At 39.4% G+C, this 22,705-nt stretch overlaps 1 protein-coding gene across 1 annotated transcript in view; it reads right to left on the reverse strand.

Moving 5' to 3' along the window:
• The window catches only part of PACS1 (phosphofurin acidic cluster sorting protein 1), a 140,676-nt gene that overhangs the window by 29,854 nt on the left and 88,117 nt on the right, over nucleotides 1–22,705 (reverse strand). The window contains exons 2-4 of the mRNA XM_038563849.1: nucleotides 14,651–14,738; nucleotides 3,159–3,248; nucleotides 2,372–2,497 (exon numbers count right to left, since the gene is read on the reverse strand). Coding sequence (XP_038419777.1) covers nucleotides 2,372–2,497; nucleotides 3,159–3,248; nucleotides 14,651–14,738 — 304 coding nt within the window. The remainder of the gene's footprint in view (nucleotides 1–2,371; nucleotides 2,498–3,158; nucleotides 3,249–14,650; nucleotides 14,739–22,705) is intronic.

The following is a 22,705-nucleotide window of genomic DNA, read 5'->3' on the forward strand; positions in this document are numbered from 1 at the left end:
GTAATTTTTAAAAAGATTTTTATTTTTAAGTAATCTCTACACCCAACATGGGGTTTGAACATATAACCGCAAGACCAAGGGTTGTGTGCTCCACTGACTGAGCCAGCCAGGTGTCCCAATGTGTAATTTGTTTTAATTGCTCTGATGCTTTGTTTGATTTTTAGTTTGAGTACTTGTTTTTAAGAACTTGAAAAGGTGGGCTTGCTACATGTTTGTTCAAAGAGACATTTGTCTGAATTTCTATTTATCAATGCCTTGTTTTTTTTTTAATATTTTATTTATTTATTCATGAGATACACAGAGAGAGATAGGCAGAGACACAGGTAGAGGGAGAAGCAGGCTCCATGCAGGGAGCCTGATGTGGGACTTGATCCCGGGACTCCAGGATCACACCCTGGGCCGAAGGCAGGCTCCAAACTGCTGAGCAAGGATCCCTCAATGCCTTGTTGAATTGGTGCTTTGTGGTCACAATAGCATTATTGCTATTTATTGCTTCAGCTTAAAAAAAAAAAAAAAAAGTAAAACTGATTTGTGGCCCCTTTTTTCCCTTTGTCAGGGTTGAGTGGATTTACCTGGCACATAAGAGAACTACACAAATGAGTAAACATATTGAGGATAATGAGAGCCTGCTTTCATCCTGTTGGAGGAGGAAATTAGAACTATGGGAAGGGGAAAGGCTTATTCTAAGAAGCCCAAATGGTACTGGGTTGGAATTGGTTGGAATGTGAGCTCATGATGAGACAGACATAGACAGGGAAATAGGCATGACATGTTTATATGCATGTATGAGTGTATATACACAGAAGGAGATATATTTCCTAGCTCTATCTATTGAGAGGGAGTAGAAGTAATGACACCTCAACTGGGAAAAGGAATACTTCTGGTACCCAGATCTTGGTTTCTAAATATCATTTTCCACTAAAAGGAACCAGGACTCTTTAGAGAATCAGTTCATTTCAAGGCTGGATCAGGGAAAGTACAAGGTGATATATTATACCAGAAAGTAAAGAAATGTATAAAGAATGATAGGACATATTAAAGAAAAGATATAGGAACCAGCTTGGAGGGACTCTCACTGGCCATATCTGAGACAATTTGAGCACCAAAATAAATAATGACAGTTACAGAAACCTCACTGAATTAAACAGGAATCCATAGGTCCATAACTAATACAAAAAATGAACCAATCAACAAATGGGGAAGAAGAGAAAGCTCTGTTTTACAATAGAAAGTGAACTAAAGTATATAGCAGGAATGATGGGATTAGAAAGTCACTGTCTGGCAAGCATCAAAATAATACTTGATTCATGCAAGAATCATTAATAGATGCCACAACTAGTTGGTAAAAACATGAGGAGAGAAAAGGTTGTTACACAGTCTCAAAACATCACTCTATAAAATATTTTTTCATTGGTAAATACAAAAAATGTATTAATTTAGGTTGGAAATCCTGGCAGACATCATCTTAACCAAGCAATAAAAGCTAACCTCACCAGAAATGGAACAAAGTGGTGTGGAGCAGTGCCTGTGTTGCAGAGCAGTACTTCTGTGGTGATTCTGCCCAAAATGCATAACCTGAATCTAATCTTCAGAGAACATCAGACAAACCTGAATTGAGGAACATTCTATAAGGTAACCAGTCTGTACTTTGTTTCTTTTTTTGTAGCCTGTACTCTTAAAAAAATGTCAAGGGAATGAAAGACAAGGCAAATCTGAGGAACTGTTGAAAATTGAAGGAGACTAAAAAGGCACAACAACTAAATGAACATGTAATCCTAGATTAAATCCTGGGCCTTTAAAGCACATTTCTGAGACAGCTGGGGAATGTGAACAAGAACTGTGGGCTGCATGGTGATCTTATAACAATGTTAATGCCCTGATCTTTATGGCGGGAATGGTGCTGACCACACAGGGGAGTTCTTATTTTTAGGAAATTAACACAGCACAGTGTAATAGGGCATTGTGTCTGCAACTTACTCTTAGTGGTTCAGAGAAAATAATATGCATGAAGGTTTATATAGAGAGAGGAAAATAAGGCAAATGTGGTAATATGTTAACACTAAAGAATCTGAGTGAAGGGTATATGGGAATTCTTTACACTATTCTTACAACTTTTCTCTAAGTTTGAATTTTCTTTTAAACTTAAAGAAAAACATTTTGTGAGGGAGAAACTATCTGGATAAAAAGAGGTATATCCTGAATTTCCAATAAAAGAACTGACTTGTAAAATAGAATAAAGCACCCAGCCAGGAGGCTGGGAATATCATTTGCTGGGCTCAACTGGTGGGGCCTGGTGTCTCTCTTGGGCTTTCTGTCTTTTTTTTTGGGGGGGGGGCTCTCTGTCTTAAAGGCTGGAGACCATTCCTCTCACCTCTGCCATGTTGATAAGTCCCACAGCCAGGGTCTTATAGCCCAAGATGGTCCGGTTCTTGTAGCGCTTTCTCCTTTGCAACATGATCTGTAGCTTGTTGGCATCTCGCTTCAGGAAATGAGGATACTGCGAAGTACAAAAGAATCAAGCACAGTTAATAAGCAACTGGGTCCTTGGTGGGTTTTCATCCTGCTGGGGATATTTGGTACAACCTTTCTTGCCTGTCTCCTGTCTGTACAAGATGGGGAATCAGGGGTGAAGGAACCACCATTAAGTTGCTGCTGAGGGTCTGATTCTGCAGCTCTGTGGTACACACATGTTCAGAAAACTGCCTCTTTGTTTGCCATGTGATCAAGTGTTTTCTCCATGTGCTTCAATTTGGGCTCCTGGAATTACGATGAGAGACAGACATACTAAAAAGGGATAAGGAGGAGAGGGAAGGGATCAAGATTACAACATGGAGGCGGAATGAGACTGAAGGGGACACACTCAGCTGGGGAGTGGGCTGCAGATTACCAAAGAGAAGTAACAGGGCTGCAGGTAGCCTAAGATAGGATGGGTAGGCTAACAGCCTTATCCAAGGAAAAAGAAAAGCACTTGGGTCTCAGCCTCCTCACTGTGGCTGGCTAAGTGATTGCTTTGGCCCTTTAGGCTAGCTATAGAGGCTCAGTTCATTGGGTGACTTTAATTCAATGGGCTATAGCTGCTCTTGGATAAAACAGTCTCCAGATTAAAGGACTATTTAGGGACTAGACTGGACATCAATGACCTAAGATTGAGTACTCACCTGGAGGGAGAAGGTTAATTGGAGTTCTGTTTCTACCAGTCCACTAGCTGGAAGGATGATCTCGTTGGAGCGAAGAATCCTTTTTGAACCCTGAAACCAAGAAAAAATAGGTCAAATTTGTATCATCAAAAATCAGATCAAAAGAAATACTAAGTTTGCAAACTTTTTATTTATTTATTTATTTATTTATTTATTTATTTATTCATGAGAGACACACAGAGAGAGAGGCAGAGACATAGGCAGAGAGAGAAGCAGGCTCCCTCAGGGGAGCCCAATGCAGGACTTAATCCCAGGACCCCTGGTATCACAACCTGAGCCAAAGGCAGATGCTCAACCACTGAGCCACCCAAGTGCCCCTGCAAACAACATTTAAACTCTATTAACTTGGTCCTGGGATGGAGCCCTGAGTTAGACTCCCGGCTCAGCAGGAAGTCTGCTTCTCCCTCTCCCTCTGGCTCCTCCCCTCCACTCATGTTCTCTCTCACTCCCTCTGTCAAATAAATAAACAAACAAACTTAAAAAATTTAAGACTACATTCTTACCAAATAGTTGATCAATTTTTATTATACTCAATAAAATCAAGCCATATCATATATCATAGGTATGATTTAAATGTTTTATGCCAAAAAAAAATGTTTTATGCCGTGTTCATAAAAGGTTTTCACATAAAAGCAATTTATTTCTTCATGAGTTTTCCTAACATTCCCAAAGAAGAGCAGGCAGGTAGCAGTACCTTGAGGTGGGGTGTGATCTCCCCATGCTCATCTCTGCTTCCATTCTTCCTCTCAAATTGACACTTCACCTGCACTGTCTTATCTTTGGGCCTTTCTTTTCATGTGCTTTTTTTCTTCTTGGATGCTCATTCGTGCTTCTACATACTGCTAAGGCACTCATCTTTCAGGTCTCAGCTTAATGTTTTCCCAGGAACTTTCCTTTCAGCCCTACCCCTCCAACCTGACAACGGGCTAGATACCCCAACATTTTTAGCTCTAAAAATAAAGATGGGCCAAATATGCCTAAAGTGTAAAAAGAGATCAGCAGGAGGGCCTAAGGAATGCCAGTAAATCTGTATAAATTACTTTTCAAAAAAATTAAAAAATTGACAATTTAAACACAATGAAATGCCCAGATTACCAGTACACAGATCAATTAGTTGATAAACACATATACCTGTGTAACCCACATCTGCCTCAAGACATGCATCATTTCTATTGCTCCATAAAAACTCTGATCGGGCAGCCCTGGTGGCTCAGTGGTTTAGCGCCACCTTCAGCCCAGGGTGTGATCCTGGAGTCCTGGGATCGAGTTCCACGTCGGGCTCCCTGCATGGAGCCTGCTTCTACTTCTGCCCCCCCCCATGAATAAATAAATAAAATCTTAAAAAAAAACAAAACAAAACTCTGTGATCCTTCCCAGACAATTCTACACTGCTCTCTTGGAGGTAAGCACTGTTCTGGTTTCTTTCACCATAGGTTAGTTTTGCCAATCCTAAAATTCCATATAAATGGAATCATACAGTATGTACTATTCTGGTTGGGCTTCTTCAAACATCATCTTTTGAGATTCATACAGGGTATTGCATGTACTAGTAGTTCATTCCTTTTTATTGCCGAGTTGAATTCTATTCTATGAATATATCACACTCTGTCCATTCTACTTTGCTGAACATTTACATTTAGGTTGTTTCTGGTTTTTGGCTATTATGGCTAATGCTGGCATTCTTTTTTTTTTTTTTAAGATTTTATTTATTTATTCATGAGAAACACACAGAGAGGCAGAGACACAGGCTCCCTGCTTCTCTCCCAGGACCTCGGGATCACGACCTGAGCCAAAGGCAGAGGCTCAACCACTGAGCCACCCAGGCATCCTTAATGCTGCCATTCTTGTTACAAGTCTGTGTGGACATGTTTTACCTCTTCTTGGGCAAACACCTAAGGGATGAATTTGCTGGGTCTGTATGTTTAACTTTATGAGAAACTACCAGACCAATTTCCAAAGTGTTGGTACCTTTCCCATTCCCAGAAGCAGTATATGAGAGCTCTAGTTATTCCATATCTTAACCAGTAGTTGGTGTGATCAGGCTTTGAATCATGGATTCTAATGGGTACATATAGTGAAATATCGCTGTGATTGCAATTTGCATTTCCCTGATGACTATCAACCACCTTTCTATTAGTTTACTGGTCGTTTGTAAATTACCATTTTGAAGCGTCCAGGTTTATCTGGGTTTTCAAGTTTTAAGAGTTTTGTTATGTATACAAGTCACATGTCAGAAATAAGTATGTAAATATTTTTTTGCCTATTCATTTTCTTAATGGTATCTTTTGATGAAGTATTTAATTTTGATCAAGTGTACTTTATTATTTTTTTTATGGTTAATGCATTCCTACCTAAGAAATCTCTTGGCTATTCTTAAGATTATGGAATTATTCTGCTGTGTTGGAGCAGATACTCTGCTGTTTCCCTTTAGAAATTTTATAATTTTAGTTTTTATATTTAGGTTTTATATCCATTCCTAATTTTTGTTTTTACAAAATGCAAATTTTGTTTAATGCAGGAAGGAAAATCTAAATACAATATTTCACAATGTTTTGTAATGAGAATAGTGTTATATCATACCAATTAAAAATAATAAAGGAAATTCTGCCTCGTCTGTTGGATAACACTTTTTGTAGTAACCACTATTACGAACAATCTTTTTTTTTTTTTTTAGATTTTTATTCATCTATTTATTTAAGAAAGAGATAGAGACAGGGCATGAGCAGGGGGAGGAGGCAGAGGGGGAGGAGGCAGAGGGAGAGGGAGAAGCAAACTACCCTCTGAGCAAGGAGCCTGACAACACAGAGCTCAGGACTCTGGGATCATGACCCAAACCAAAGGCAGACGCTTAAACAACTGAGCTATCCAGGTGCTCCGTGAACAAGAATCTTAACAAAGTTTTCACCTGAGTTTATGGATTTATTTGATTTTTAAAATCTCCATAAAATGAAGCTCAGAAATCCTGAAAAGAATTCAAAATGTGTCTTATATATAGCAGTGGTTCCAACCAGAGGTAGGAGACATTTGGCAATATTTAGAGATATTTTTGGTTGTTATAACTGGTGTGTGCGCGAAGTATCTCTAGAGTGTAGAGGCCAGGGTTGTTGCTGACCATCTTACAATGCACAGAACAGCCCCACATGTTCGATGCTGCTGCTGAGAAACCCTGCTCTAGCCGAAACCGCATCTCCACTGAAGACATGGCTTCTGGGTTAACTCTCCCAAATGGTGGCTGTTTTTTTTCCCATAACCCACATACCACCAGACTGGAGATGGGGAAGGTGTCCTTCTTGTTTTCTTTTTTTTTTTTTAAAGATTTTATTTATTTATTCATGATAGTCACAGAGAGAGAGAGAGAGAGAGAGAGAGAGGCAGAGACACAGGCAGAGGGAGAAGCAGGCTCCATGCAGGGAGCCGGACGTGGGATTCGATCCCGGGTCTCCAGGATCGCGCCCTGGGCCAAAGGCAGGCACTAAACCGCTGCACCACCCAGGGATCCCTCCTTCTTGTTTTCATCATAAGCTCTAGAACATTCTCCCCTCCGTCACTCTAAAAACCCTATTCTGAATTGATACCCTTAGTTCATACTGTCCTCTATCCCTTGCTGTTGCTGGGTATAGTCATTCCTGCTCATTTCTTTTCTTTTTTTTTTAATTAATTAATTAATTTATTTATGATAGTCACACAGAGAGAGAGAGGCAGAGACACAAGCAGAGGGAGAAGCAGGCTCCATGCAGGGAGCCTGACGTGGGATTCGATCCCGGGTCTCCAGGATCGCGCCCTGGGCCAAAGGCAGGCGCTAAACCGCTGCGCCACCCAGGGATCCCCCTTTTTTTTTTTTTTAATTTTTTTTTTATTTATTCATTTCTTGATTTTAGCTCCTCACTCACTGTTCCTCTCCTCAGTACTACTCCAGCCATAACTCTCTCTGATTTCAAAATACGTTCTTTCCTATACTTTGGCTGCCTCAATCCCATAATCCCTCTCTTCCAATGATCTTGTTCTTATACTGTCTTACCTACTCACCCATACGGTTATACTCTTATCTTTACCAATAATTATATTACCAATAAATTGGATCTTATCATTACCAATAAGTACAACCAATACCTAATCTCAGTTTCATGCACCCCACTCTCTGATTACCCTTTTCAGCTCATTCTCTCTGGTTTGTCAACAACAATAATCCTTCAGGCCTACCAGGGCCTATAATCCAAGGATCCTTCCATTGTTTCAGTTTTCCTCAGGCTCCTGCTGTCTCTCTTTTCTCCTTACCCAGTTTAATGCCATAGTCAATCTTTATAAACATGTGCTAGCATACAAACTTAATTCCTGTCCTCTGCTGCTATTCTGCTATACTCATTTGGTAAATCACAACCCTGTTTAAAACCAACTGTACCAGGTGAACATGCCCAGAGAGAATCATATAATCAGGCAAACTGGTTTGTCTGTAATATATGACCTTGAATTTGTAGTGGGCCGACAAAGCAGCCTGGCAATTACTCTGTATTGTCCCAAGTCTTTACACTTTTCTACTCTACTTGATAATGGTACCTTCTCATTTTTCCTCAAACCCCTAACGCCTCCTTACTTCTCCTCACTCTAAGCTGATAACTTTGACAAAATATAAGCAATAGGAAAAGGGTTCCCACAACTCCCAGCATACCTGCCTATTTAGCACATATGCTCATGTTTCCTTCATCCCTCCCGGTACAAAGATGAAGGCTCCACTCCTATCTAAAGTCAACCATTCCACTTGGGCATCAGAGCTCATCCCTTCTCATCTGCTCAAGTGCTCTTCAACCAGTCTTTCCTCTCCTACATAATCAACTTTCCTTTTTATTCTGGATCATTCCCATTAACAAACATGCTGTTATTTCTCTCATCTTAAAAAAAAAAAACCTCTCATCCCTAGGTGCCCTGCTGGGTACCAACCTGTATCTTGCTTTCACTTGATAGCACACTCCTCAAGGGCTGTCTTATTTTTACTCTCCTGAAATCCTTTTATTTCTCTTAAATGCATTCCACTCAACCTTCCTATCTCCACCATGCCACCAAAAATGCTATTGACAAGGTCTCAAATAATTTTCACTTTAAAGAATCTGATATCTGTTCTCATCTCCTTTGATCTATCTGCAGCTTTTAATAGGGCTGATCACTCCTAACTTCCAGCAACACATCCTTCCACGGATGTGGAACCCCATACTCTCTTGGATTTCCTCTTATCCTCTGGCTACTCTTTCTTGGTCTCTTTGCTCTCCTTGCTGACTTCCTAATGTTGGAAGTGCCTGTGGCCTAAATCCTTAGACCTGTTCTCTTTTCTATATTCACTCCACTCCTAATTCTCTCATCCAATCTTAGGGTCTTAAATATACTTAAATATACTCTCTAGATTATATCTCTATACCAGACCTACCTCCTGGACTCTAAACCCATATATTCAATTGTCTATTCAACATCTCCTCCTGGATGTTTAATAGGCATCTGAAACAATACGATAAGCTGAGTTTTGGATTTTTCCCTCCAAATCTGCTTCATCCACAGTCTTCCATCTCACTTAACGGCATTTCCACCCACCAACTGCTTAAGAAAAAATTCTGGCAGGGTGCCTGGCTGTCTTGGTCAGTAGAGCATGTGGCTCCTGATCTTGGAGTCATGAGTTTGAGTGCCTTGTTGGGTGTAGAGAGATTGCTTAAATAAACTTTAAAAAGATAAGGGAAGGGGAAGGGATGAAAAAACTCTGGTGCTGCCCTCATCTCTCGCCTGAATCACTATTATGGCCTGTTAACTGGTCTTCCCGATTTCACTTTCCCATCTATAAGTCTCTTTACCACACAACAACCAGAACAATCCCATCGTTCCTTTGCTCAAAACCCTCTACTTCACGCAGATTGAAAGCCAGAGACCTTGTAATTATCTGCACATCCTGTCCCCCCTACTTCTTTGACTTCATCTACTGTTCTCATTCCTCTCCAGCCTCACTGGGCACCTCCTCTTTTCTCTTGATTCTATCAGACATATTCCTGCCTTAGGGCCTTATCTTGCCTTTTCCTTCTGCCTAGATTGCTCTTTCTCCAGATATTGCATAGCTCTCTCCCTCACCTCCTTCAAAGTCTTTACATAAATGTCATCTTCTCAATGAGGCCTACCCCTGATCACCACATATAATTTGTAACTTCCCTCACCCATCCCTTTATCTTATTTCTCCACAGGACATATCTCCTCCTAATAGCAGCAGCCCTCACTATTTGAACTCTTGCTATCCAAATATGTGCTATAAATACTTGTAAAAATTTCTATCCCAATTGCATTATCTGAATTGCAAACCTGTTAAAACCAATCTACGAGTGCCAGTAACAGGACATAGAATGCAGGGCAGTCATAGGATCACGGTGAGCACTGGCACTTCTTTTTTTATTTATTTATTTTTATTTTTATTTTATTTTTATTTATTTATGATAGTCACAGAGAGAGAGAGAGAGGCAGAGACATAGGCAGAGGGAGAAGCAGGCTCCATGCACCAGGAGCCTGATGTGGGATTCGATCCTGGGTCTCCAGGATCGCGCCCTGGGCCAAAGGCAGGCGCCAAACCGCTGCACCACCCAGGGATCCCAGCACCGGCACTTCTAAAGCATGGTGCTTTACTGTTCTCATCTTTCCCACCCTTCTCCAAAGATTTGCTCTTCATGGGTCCCAGTACTTGCTTCTTCAGGTGCCTGGGGCACTACCAACTTGGGTCTAATTTGAAAATTATCTTTATTATCTTTACGTATCATCTTTAAGCTATGTAACAGCATATCTTCATTTGTAGTATAGAAGCAAAACAATTTATATCTGATACTACAGTATCATTATTTATAGCACATAAAAGTACACATTAAGGAGTATTAAATGCAGTAAAAATTAGGTTCCTGGTGTTTTAAATGCTTCTTTTTTTAAAAAATACAAGATTATTGGTGAATGGTCACAAAGATACTTAAGAGTGCTGCAGTAATATTTGAGGAAATAGGTGGAGGTTTCTTGGATGTCTGAGAATTCATTATTATCTTTCCCATTTAAATAAAGGAAGATAGGCTGCTGCCATCCAACATGTTTCTCAGAATGGATTAGATTTCAAGGAAAGCCTGTAGATAATGTCCTTATTGTGTTTGTTGTCTCCTTCCTTCTACTACAATGATTCTTAAAGTTTTCAGTCTCAGAATCTTTTTACACTCAAAAATTATATACCCAGGATGCCTGGCTGGCTCAGCAGTTGAGCGTCCGCCTTCAGCTCAGTGCATTATCCCGGAGTCCTGGGATAGAGCCCCATATCAGGCTCGCTGCATGGAGCCTGCTTCTCCTTCTGCCTGTGCCTCTGCCTCTGTGTGTGTGTGTGTGTGTGCGCGCGTGTGTGTGTGTGTGTATCTCATGAATAAATAAAATCTTTTTAAAAAATTATATACCCAAAAAGCTTTTAGTTATGTAGGTACATCTATCAGTTTACTGTATCAGGAATTATAATTGAGATATTTAAAAATATGTATTAAAATTCACTTAGGGACGCCTGGGTGGCTCAGCGGTTAAGCATCTGCCTTCTGGCTCAGGGCATGATGCTGGAGTCCTGGGGATCGAGTCTCACATCAATGACTTTTAGGGATACTCAGAGTTGTGCAAACATTACCACAATTAATTCTAGAGCATTTTCATCATCCCAAAAAGAAACCCCATACTCTTTAGTTGTCACCCTATTAACCTTCTCAGCCCCTATCCCCAGTTGCCTATCCCCTAGGCAACTACTAATTTACTTTCTGACTCTATCATTTTACCTATTGTGGATATTTCATATAAATGGAATCATACAATATGTGGTCTTTTGTGCCTGCCTTTTATTTAGCACGATGTTTTCAAGGTTTGTCCATGTTGTAGCATGGACATACTACATTATTTGTTTTTATTGCCAAAGAATACCCATTGCATGGATATACCACCTTTTACATATCCACTTATTAGTTAATGGACCTGGTTTTTTCCCAATTTTTAAGTATTATGAATAGATGCTGCCATGAACATTTATGTGTAAGGTTTTATGTGGACATGTTTTCACTTCTCTTGGGCACCATCTAGTAGTGGAATTGCTGCATCACCTGGTAACTCTATGTCACACCTTTTTAGGAACTGCCAGTCTGTTTCCAAGGTGGCTACATCATTTTATATTCTCAACAGCAGTATGAAGCAGGGGGCATACTTCTACATTTCTGCGAATCTCTTTAATGCCTGGCTAACAGAAGACAGCTGGATTCTCCTACCTGCTTCTGTATTCAATTTGTTGCAAAATATTGTTTTGGTTGAGTATATGAAAAAATCAATACTCAAGGAGATACGAAGTTAAAAACAAAGGAAGGAGGCTTTTGTAGCACTGTTAAATATTAAAATCCAATTTATTAATAGAAAAAGGACATCAGTGGAAAAACTGGGAAATCTGAATAAAGCCTTTAGTTTAGTTAATAGTATTGTACCAACGATAATTTCTTAGTTTTGATAAATGTACTATGATTAAGAAAGATGTTAACCCTGGGAAAAGCTGGGTGAAGGGAATATAGGAATTCTATGTACTATCCCTGCACCTCTTCTGCAAATTTAAAATTATTTCAAAATAAAGTGTTAAAAATAAAATCCAATCCATTGGTCTATTTTGTTCTTAGAACAGATCTTTTACCCAGCATGATTTTGTAACATCATGCATTGGTAATTTGGAAAGCACTGGTTCACTGAGTTAGGCAAACATTTCAAATGTTACACATTTTACTATTTGTACAATTTAAAAAATTATTATCATTACTATCACCACTGATCTCTTTAGAAAAGTCCTTAAGAACTGAGAAGCTGGGAAGCTTATAGTGACAGACACATTTTCCAAAATTCTAATTTTCATTTGAAAGATCCAATTTCATTTATCATTGGCTTAAAGTATTTTCAGTTGTTTCCCTTGAAGTGATAGGTTCACTTTGTTTGTTTTCAAGAAAATATCTTCCAAGTAGCTGAGTCGGAATAACCAGATTGTCTGTTCTTTCACATAAAAATAGTGCTCCATAACAAAAGCAGCTACTTAGTGAATTTATCTGAGAGAGAGAGAGAGAGCATACATGCACAAGCATGAGTAGGATAGGTGCAGAGGGAGAGAGAATCTTAAACAGGCTCCACACCCTGTGCAGAGCATGGGGCTCCATCTCACAACCCAAGATCATGACCTAAGCTGAAATCAAGAGTCAGATGCTTAAATGACGGAGCTACCCAGGTGCCCCCAAAAGTAGCTATTTTAATTCACAACTGACTTGGACAAGTATTTAAGACAAGAAACATACTTCACTATGAAGTAGAAGTACTCTCTATGCATATTTGGGACACCTGGCGGGCTAAGTCAGTTAAGTGTTCAGCCCTTGATTTCAGCGTGGGTTATGATCTCAGGCTTATGAGCCCTGCAGCAAGCTCTATACTCAATGGGGAGTCTTAAAAAAAAATGGGGAGTCTTTTTGAGATTCTATCTCTTCCTCCTTCTGACCCCCACCCCTCCCCACAACGTGTACTCTCTCTCAAATAAATAAATCAATCTGAAAAAAAAAAAGAAGTATTTTATGCAATTTCCCATTTCTGTTTTATCCTCTCACTGCTGTGTCTCCTGTGCCTGTAGCAATGCTTTGCATATAATAGATGCTCAATAAAAACTTATTAAATGAATGAAGAAATGAATAAACAAGTCACTGGATAAATGAATGTGATAACATCTGTAATTACTTTCAGCTTCTTGGAAGAAAAGCAATAAAAAATTCAGAATATTTATAGTTTTTTTGTTATAATTTAAAATTTTACAGAATGTTAAATATTTAATCAGGAAATAAAGGATATTATTTCTTTTGGCAAAGGCATTTGACTGTGGGAACGGCAAAAACAGCGGGCAACTTTCGGAACTATACCAACAGTGTTTGCATTGGAAAGCAATAGCTTTTAGCAAAGGCAACAATTTCTGAAAATGGGAACCCTGCCCATGACCTAGAAATGGGTGTAAGATCAGGGCAGGAAGCAAAGACACTGAAAATCTCCACTTGTGCATCATTGTCTCATACTTGCTTTTTCAACATGCCTGGGAACGTTTCACAAAATTTGGAGGAATTATGTACAAAGATGAACAGGGAATTAGAATATAAAGTAGGACATGCACAAATTCATTAGGAGTGCTCAAATGCTTTAAGTTTTGTTTTGTTAATATTTTATTCATGAGAGACACAGAGAGAGGCAGAGACACAAGCAGAGAGAGAAGCAAGCTCCTCATGAGGGACTTAATCCCAGGACCCTGGGATCACGCCCTGAGCCAAGGGCAGATGCTCAACCGCTGAGCCAACCAGGTGCCCCAAATGCTTTAAGTTTTGAGGACTAAATGAAGATAACATATTTACCTCAGAAAGAGAACTGAGGACCTCTTCCATGTGCATGGTACACATACTGTGAGTGCTACAGATGTGGATTTTAATACTAGAACAATAAACTACTGCATCATAGCTGATCTAACTAATAAAATATGCTGGTTAGTAGGGAGTTACCATATAGTTCACTACTTTTCAATGAGTAAGAATTCACTAAATATACCATTCTTAAGCTGAAGAATCTAATTATTATTTAATGACTCCAGGATCTCAGTAAACTCTAGGGAGTCATCATTAGGAAGGACTTAACAGTTAAGGAAGGTATAGCAGTGGAGCTTAATGAGATTATATCAATTATCTGCTCTTTAGTTTCTAGTACCACTTCCGCCACCTGGTAATTAGCTGGCAACAGGTAAACTCCTTAACCTTCCTGTAGTTCAGTTCTCCCTTCTTTCCTGAACTTTGGGAATGCTTACAGTATGAATGTTTGTGAAACATTCTTGAAGATACTGAGTAAGGATCTTCAAGGATACTCCTATAAAGAGTTAAATGTGTGGCTTACTTAGAAGTTAAAATATTCTAGTAAATTTTTAATTGCCAAGTCTGAAACAATAATCTATTAATTTCTTCTACCTTATAGAAAACCCCCAAAGTGCTTCTCCAATCATGCATTGTTTGGACCCAGAAACCCTGGATGTAAGACTGAAACAGGCATTGGCCACCACAGCAATTTCTGAATCATTTATCAAACAGTTTAGCATCTGTATCACCCAATCTTGATACTGTACTAATCCTGTTAGATATGCAGGGCAGGAAGGTCCAAGTTTTTAGTCTTCAGACAAAGAAACTAAGTGGTTTAACTAAGAAACAGAACTGGGACTCATTAGGTCTCATGAGCTCAGACATTTTACACTATTGCTCCTTGTGTGGCTGAGAGGAAGGAAGGAATGGAGGGAAGGAGAGAAGAGGTAGCCATCAGTATTTCTGGAGTCCCAACAGTAGGCAAAAAGTTTCCAGCTTCCTTGGACCCTGAATAAACAATCCTGCTCAACTCACCTGTAGCTTCACAGCAATGACCACTGAGTTCAGATCTTTGTCCATTTCTTTAAGCATGACAAGTTTCTTCAGGGTCAAGCTGAACAGCCTAGAAAAATTTTGAGAAAGACAATCCAGTCAAACATAAGGAACTTATGAGAAAAGTGACAGATGATGTTGGGGAAACACTGTTTTACCTCTTAGAGTAGGAATGTTAGAATGCCAAACTGTGTCCTCCTTTAGTAAAAGAGCACCTTCCTATTTAACTCTGATACTTGAGAATTGTCAAAAGGTACCTTATTCCATGAACTTCTGTGGATACCCAATGATCTCAAGGTAAAACTGACATACTTTTTTACTCCTAATACATGGGAGCAATTTCTGAGAGGAGAGGGGGATAGGTATACCAAGGGCAGGCATAGATGTTTATTTTGCTTATTCGGTCCCTCTTCTACTTTACATCTAATCACACCTGAAACATTTACAGCTGTAAATTTGTAGCAACAAAGAGATAATCCACACAAATGAAAAAGATATTATTTGCAGAAAGTGATTTAAATGGCCACAGTTTGGATTTTAACTGAATTGCGCATCGGGTAGCAGGAAATCCTCAGTGCCACAATCAGGGAGTCCCCCTTCACTCAAAGAGAACTATCCCTTGTTCTTGAGTCAGGAACTATAATCTGACTTGACCTTGCCTAACCAAGACAGGCTACCCTGGTCTTCTAGTAGGAGCTGGGAGGTAAAAAATTAATACTGTCTTTCTGCTTCTGGTTTGAGTAGTTCGAGTTCAAAACATTCTCTTCCTTGGAGAGGCTATGGTGAATGAGGAGTCATACAAAGGATGCTGCTTACTAGAGTCATAACAAGTCCTCAGATTAGACTCCATTTTACGCTCCCTCTTTCCACTGCTGTAGCTCTCTTGCCCCTGTTTACTACTTGTCTTACCTTTTTCTACTCCTTCATCACACTGTAAGCTCCAGTCATATTGAATTTGTTAGGTCTTTGGGTACCACACTCCTCTGGGCCTTCTATGAAAGGGCTGAGCACAACAGTGTAGTTGCTCAGCAAATATCTGTTAAATAAAATTTTAGAATTTCCTAATTCCTCCTCAGTCATTGACTAGGGCTCCCTCAACTGTGCTCCTAAAACCTGCTCAGGTTTGCTAAACTGGAATCACCTGGGTTCATGCTCATTCTTCCAATATCTCCCCCTCAATGCCTACCCACAGTGTTGTATGTTTCTCTTTTCCCTTCAGAGTAGAGATGTGCTAGCCCCAAAGGAACTCTGATTCTGCCAACACCGAAGGGATTATTACATTCCACATAGTTGGCTATTAAGAAATATAACTACAAAAAAAAAAAAAAAAGAAATATAACTACATTGTTCAACTGATTTTCAAGCCTTGCCAGAAAGGAAAGGGAATATGACTGGAGGAACAAATGGAAGAGACTGGATATACCACATTTTGTTGCTCATCAAAGGCTGCTAATTATGAATGCTTTCAATGGGTTAGGTTTTTGCTTCTTTCCAAAGCAAACATTTTCTACCTTTAGACTGATCGGGTGCTTAATAAACTCACTGCAAGATATAAAGAGTCACAAGGATAAATCTGGAACATGTGTTTCTTTCCCTTTGCTGTGATCCTTCTTTACTCTTTTACACATTCCACATATTTAGTGAGCATTTCCTGGGCACTGGATTAGTTGTTAAAACTAAAAAGGATGTGGCCCTTAGCCTCATGGAGATGACACAATCCAGAGGGGAAGACAACTAATGACTTACATTATACTACTTGTCTTCCGCTCTTTCATGTGCCGCAAGGCTCTGGACCATCTTTCCTCTTACATAACATATAAAAATTGTAGGATGATATGGCAGAGTTTTGTTAGGAAGGAATAACACATCACAGACCAATAAATGTTTATTGAACAAATAAATAAGGCTTTACGCCACAGCACTTATGTCAACTAGCCAAGAATGATTTAATACATTAGGTAACAAAGCAATAGCAAGACTGGATATGCTCAGTGTTTGCTTAGAAACTAGACACACCACATTGATTTCCATTTTATTGGCAATCAGTTCAATAGATCTTTTTATTTGTGTTTTTAATGGTATGACTCAAAGAGATGTGGGGGCTTAAATGAATTCTAGTTCTTCAAAATATAAGAAAAATGTCTATGACTCATTATGCATCTACCAGGTACCAGTTGCTGGATATATACTGTGTTATCTCATGTAAGTCTCACAGTAATTCTAAGGGGTGGGAAATATGCCCATTTTACAGATAGGGATGCCAGGAGGATTAAGAGACTTGCCCAAGATCACACAGAAAATGGTCGAGCCAAGATGCAAATTTAGGTCTATCTTAGCCAGAACCCAATTTAAGTTACTTACAAGGCACTTTATTAGAAAGTTAGAAGAAATTATTTAATTACAAGTAAATATTTTCAACATATATTTTCATATAACAGAAAAAATTCAAGGAAATAGACAAATTTCTCCTTAAACCCACACTTACACATAGTTGACTGTAACAGTCCCAGACAGTTCTAAGAATGACTAAGCCTGACAGAGCCTGGCAAGATGTTCTGACTGGAGGTGCCGCAATGCATGAGAGGCTGAGTTAGATTCTGATCCTTGGTTTTCTTGTTACCCTGTTTTCTTGGTTGGGTACTTCTTTATGCAGTAAAAATACAGAATCTATGGCCTAAAAGGAAGGGTCCTTCTCTGAGCATATGCCTTTTAAAATTTTTTAATTTTGTTTTTACAGAAAAAGAGCACAAACGGGGAGTGGCAAGCAGCAGGAGAAGGAGAAGCAGGCTCCTGGCTGAGCAAGGATCCCAATGTGGAGCTCCATCCCATGACCTTGGGATCATGACCTAAGCCGAAGGCAGACACTTAACCGACCAAACCACCCAGGCATCCCCATCATACTCCTGTTCTAATCTGTTTTTCTACAGCAGAAAAAAAAAAACAACTTCACACTAAAATTATAAACAATAATAATTCCAAGTGTTGGTGAAGATGTGGTATAACCAGAAGTCCCCTGTGTGGCTGGTGAGAGTGCAAAATTGTACAATCATTAAAAAAAAAAACCGTTTAGTAGTTTATTTTTAGTAGACATTAACTACATTCCTATTCCTATGCCTTGCTCTCAAGAGAACCCAAGAACAATGAGGGCACAGACCAAAAAAGACAGGTACAGGAGGGGTGCCTGGGTGGTTCAAATGGTTAAGCATCTGCCTTCTGCTCAGGTTGGATCCCAGGGTCATAAGATCGAGCCCCACATAGGGCTCCCTGCTCAGGAGGGCAGTCTGCTTCTCCCTCCCCTGCTGCCCCTTCCAGCTCTGCTCATGCATTCTCTCTCTCAAATAATAAATAAAATCTTAATAAAAGGTACTATTGGGGTGATATGTTCACTATCTTAGTTGTAGTGATGTTTTCAAGGATGTATTTATGTCAAAACTTGTCAAACTGTACACTTTAAATATGTGCAGTTTATTGCATGTCAATTATATTTCAATGAACTGTTTTTAAAAAAATATTTTATTATTTGCTTGAGACAGCATACACATGCAAGAGAGAGATCAACAGTGGGAGAGAGGGGCAGAAGGGAAGATTATTTTTGAGCCAAATAACCTGGGATTCCAGGTACCTCTTTTTTTTTAAAGGAAGTTTCTACCCAGTGTGCTAGAGGCTGCTAATTGCCTACCCAACATCTATTTTCCTTTTCCTACTTAATAACAGAGCACCAATTTTTAGCTGAGCATGTTGCTTCCTAAAAAAAGCATCATGCTTTCCAGCTTCTTTTGCTGCTAGGTGAAAACACATGGCTAAAATTTGGGCAATGTGTAAGTGGACATATTAGGTAGGACTTGCAGGAAGATTTTTTTTTTAAGATTTTATTTATTTTATTTATTCATGAGAGACACACACACACACAGAGAGAGAGAGAGAGAGAGAGAGAACGGCAGAGACCTAGGCAGAGGGAGAAGCAGGCTCCATGCAGGGAGCCTGACGTGGGACTCAATCCCACGTTTCCAGGATCACACCCCAGGCGGAAGGCAGCGCTACAACGCTGGGCCACCCGAGCTGCCTGCAGGAAGATTTTTTAAAGGGAATCCACTCACTTGACAGATCCTTTCACCTTCTAGTCTGCGATGCAGGCTAATGGCTTTATTTGTTTATTTTTTGAAAATATTTTATTTGAGAGAGAGAGAGAGAGAGAGAGAGAGAGAGAGAGAGAGGCAGAGGGAGAAGCAGGCTTCAAGCAGGGAGCCTGATGTGGGACTTGATCCGGGGTCTCCAGGATCACGCCCTGGGCTGAAGGCAGCACTAAACCACTGAGCCACCTAGGCTGCCCTAGAAGTGGTTTAAGGACTTTCTTTTTTGCACAGCAAGATTTTCATCAACCATTTACTGTATATATCTTTACTGTAGTTAGCTCTATGCTAGAAGCTATAAGGTACATAGAAAAATGAGGCATAATCTCTGCTTTTGAGCAGTTTATAACCTAGTTACCTAGTTGAGAGGACAGGATTTAAGTATATCAATTATCTAACAAATGTAATGGTGCATACAAAATTAAGTACTAAATTACGTAAAAGATCATGAGTAATTGTGTTACAGCTTCAGTGAAGACATTATTTGAGCCCAACTAAATTCTTTCAAGAAATTTTCTTCAGATCCCACTCGACTGAATCTGAAAGAATAAGGCTGTATACTTGATAAGTAGATGGAGAATGATAGAAAAATATAATAACAAGAATCTTTTGAAGCCTTCTAAATTATTCTATTTTATTCTTCATTGTAAGATGAAGGAGAAACACCCTTAAATGACATCTACAAACAGTCTCCAACCTGTATTTCACAGCTGCCTCAAAATTGCTCCATGCAAATCAGAACTAGGGAGGCTCACCAAAAGAGAATAGTCATATTCCACCCTCACTCCCCAAATCTCCTTTCTTCTAGGTATCAGTGAACAGTGAGGTGGCCATGTTTTGGACAGGAAAGATGGAAGAAAGGAGAAGCAAAGATCTGGATGGAATAAAACACTGCATGATCAATCTCTGAATTACATTGACAGTCCTTTTGGGACCAGAAGACAAGTGACCTGGATGGTTTTTTGTTGTTGTTGTTTTGTTTTTTTTTTGTTTTTGTTTTTGTCCTATCAAGAAATGACTATGTTATATGAGGAAATCAATTTTTTCTTCCCTTTAGTTTTTTTTTTTTAAGATTTTATTCATTTATTCATGAGACACACAGAGAGAGAGGCAGAGACACAGGTAGAGGGAAAAGCAGGCTCCATGCAGGGAGCCTGATGTGGGACTCGATTCTCGGACTCTGGGATCACGCCCTGAGCCAAAGGCAGATGCTCAACCACTGAACCACCCAGGTGTCCCCTTTAGTTCTTTAATCACAAGATGGGAAGAAGCAGCTCTACCTTCTCTCTGCAACAGCACTTATAAGACAAAGAGCAAATCAGCAGAAAAAGTTATGGAAAAGTTTTTCCTTTGTGAGAGTAATGTTCATTTTTACAATTGCTTCTATTTTAACAGGTACCTGTAGATATCTGGATGAGCTTCAATAATAATAACAACACAAAGGTAAATTTTTAGGCAGCATAATTTCACTGCTTAAGAAGTTACTTGAGGGGCATCTGGGTACCACTTGGGGCACCTGGATGGCTCAGTTGGTTGAGGGTCAGACTCTTGATTTCAGCTTGGGTCACAATCTTAGGGTTGTGAGACTGAGCCCTATATTAGGCTCTGTGCTGAGCATGGAGCCTGCTTGGGATTCTCTCTCCCTTCCCTCTACCCATTCTCTTGCTCATGCACTTGCAATCCCTTTCTCTCAACAAACAGATAAACAAATAAAACTAGTAACTCTAAAGCAGATTTTTAAAAAGCAAAGCAACTCAATTTTATCATCCCAAAAGGCACAATTTTGGAGAGATAGCTTAAATGAGATGCAGAGAGGAATGGATTTTACAATAAATGGGTAAGAGGAAAAAAAGACTCCCTGTCTGTACTTGTCTCACAAAAAAATCTGATGGAACCAGGCATTGTTCAGATGGAAGCACAAGGGAATGAGGAAAAAACCCAGACCCAAACAAAAAAACATAACCCACAAAGATACCTTTTATTCTCTAGCTATTAGATGTGACTTTCTATGAAGCAGAGGTACATACAATTTTAAGTAAACCCCTAATTTTCAGTCACTTAGCATATGTCTATTTTGGGGGTAAAAAATGCCAATTACTTGCACATATCAGTGAGATTTATAACATTTCCTCCCCTTTCTACAATTTCCTTGAATATAATCTTCTGGAAAGGGCCTTAAATATGGGGGAAATGGGGAGAAGGGTCTTGTTATTAAAACTACACATGAAAATTCTTATGTCTGCAGCTCCTGTAGTAACAGAACAGACTTAAATGTTAAGTTTGTCATCTACAAAATAGAATTGCTATGTGAGCTAACAACTGTGAAAAGTACCTAAGCATAGAGCCTAGAATATCAGAAGTGCTCAAAAAGGTGAAGTGCCAAAAAAAAAAAAAAAAAAAAAAAAAGGTTAAGTGCCTTCCTTATCCTTTGCTCAAAGGAACCCTTCATACCATCAGCAACTGCCATGTCCTTGGTGACTTAAATTACAGTCCTTCAATATAACAACACTTTAATCCATGTGTTTCAGTGATAGAAGTAGAAGAGGTGTGTCAGAAGAACAAAACAAACAAAAACCCTCCAAATTTTGGTCTAGCCAAAAATAAGTGATCAGGGTACCTGGATGGCTCAGTCAGTTAAGCATTTGCCTTCAGCTCAGGTCATGATCCCAGGGTCCTGGAATTGAGCCTTGCATCAGGCTCCTTGCTTGGCAGGGAGCCTGCTTCTCCCTTACCCCCTGGCTTGTGCTCTCTCTCTCAAATAAATAAATAAATAAAACCTTAAACAAACAAACATAAGTGATCTGAGTCAGGAGCAAGAACCAATAAAGTACATTAAAACAAAAATATATTTGAGGGAAACTCCCAAGGAAGCATGGTTGAACAGTAGGGAATTATTAATACATCTTATCACATTTATAAGTTTGAAAGAAAAAATGCAATTACTTTATTAGATGCTAAAAAGGTATTTGATGAATTTCACCATACATTCCTAATTTTATTTTTTGTAAAGATTTATTTATTTTAGAGAGAGTATAAGAGAGTGTGAGTAGGGAGAGGGACAGAGGGAGAGAATTTTTTTTTTAAGATTTTATTTATTTATTCATAGACACAGAGAGAGAGACAGAGACACAGGGAGAAGCAGGCTTCATGCAGGGAACCCAATGTGGGACTTGATCCCAGGTCTCCAGGATCACACCCCAGGCTGCAGGCGGCGCCAAACCGCTGCGCCACCGGGGCTGCCCAGGAGAGAATTTTCAAGCGGAATCCCTACTGAGTGCAGAGCCATCGCAGGACTACTTCATTACCCATGAGATCATCACCTGAGCCAAAATCAATAGTCATAGCTTAACCAACTGAGCCACCCAGGTGCCCTTATATTCCTGATTTAAAAAAAAAAAAAAAAAAAAAAGACCTTTAGGGGCCCCCTGTTGACTCAATCTGTAAAGCATGGGACTCTTTTTTTTTTTTGTATTTCTTTTAATTCGATTAAAAGATTTCTATATGAAAAGATTACTATATGTTCGATTTGCCAACATATAACACCCAGTGCTCATTCTGTCAAGTGCCCCCCTCAGTGCCCATCACTCAGTCACCCTATCCCCCTGCACCTCCTCTTCCACTACCCCTTCCTTGTTCATTTCCCAGAGTTAGGAGTCTCTCAGGTTTTTCACCCTCTCTGATTTTTCCCACTCATTTTCTCTCCTTTCCCCTATAATCTCTTTCACTATTTTTTATATTCCTCATATGAATGAAACCATATAATGGTTATAATGATCTCTGGTTTATGAGTTCGAGTCCCACACTGGTTGTAAATATTACTTAACACTTTTTTTAATTTAAAAGAACCTTAGGAAAACAACAATAGAAAAATATTTCCTTAACATAAACTTAAGAAACATATACTTTC

Source organism: Canis lupus, chromosome 18 (assembly GCF_011100685.1).
Source record: "Canis lupus familiaris isolate Mischka breed German Shepherd chromosome 18, alternate assembly UU_Cfam_GSD_1.0, whole genome shotgun sequence".
Taxonomy (NCBI): domain Eukaryota; kingdom Metazoa; phylum Chordata; class Mammalia; order Carnivora; family Canidae; genus Canis; species Canis lupus.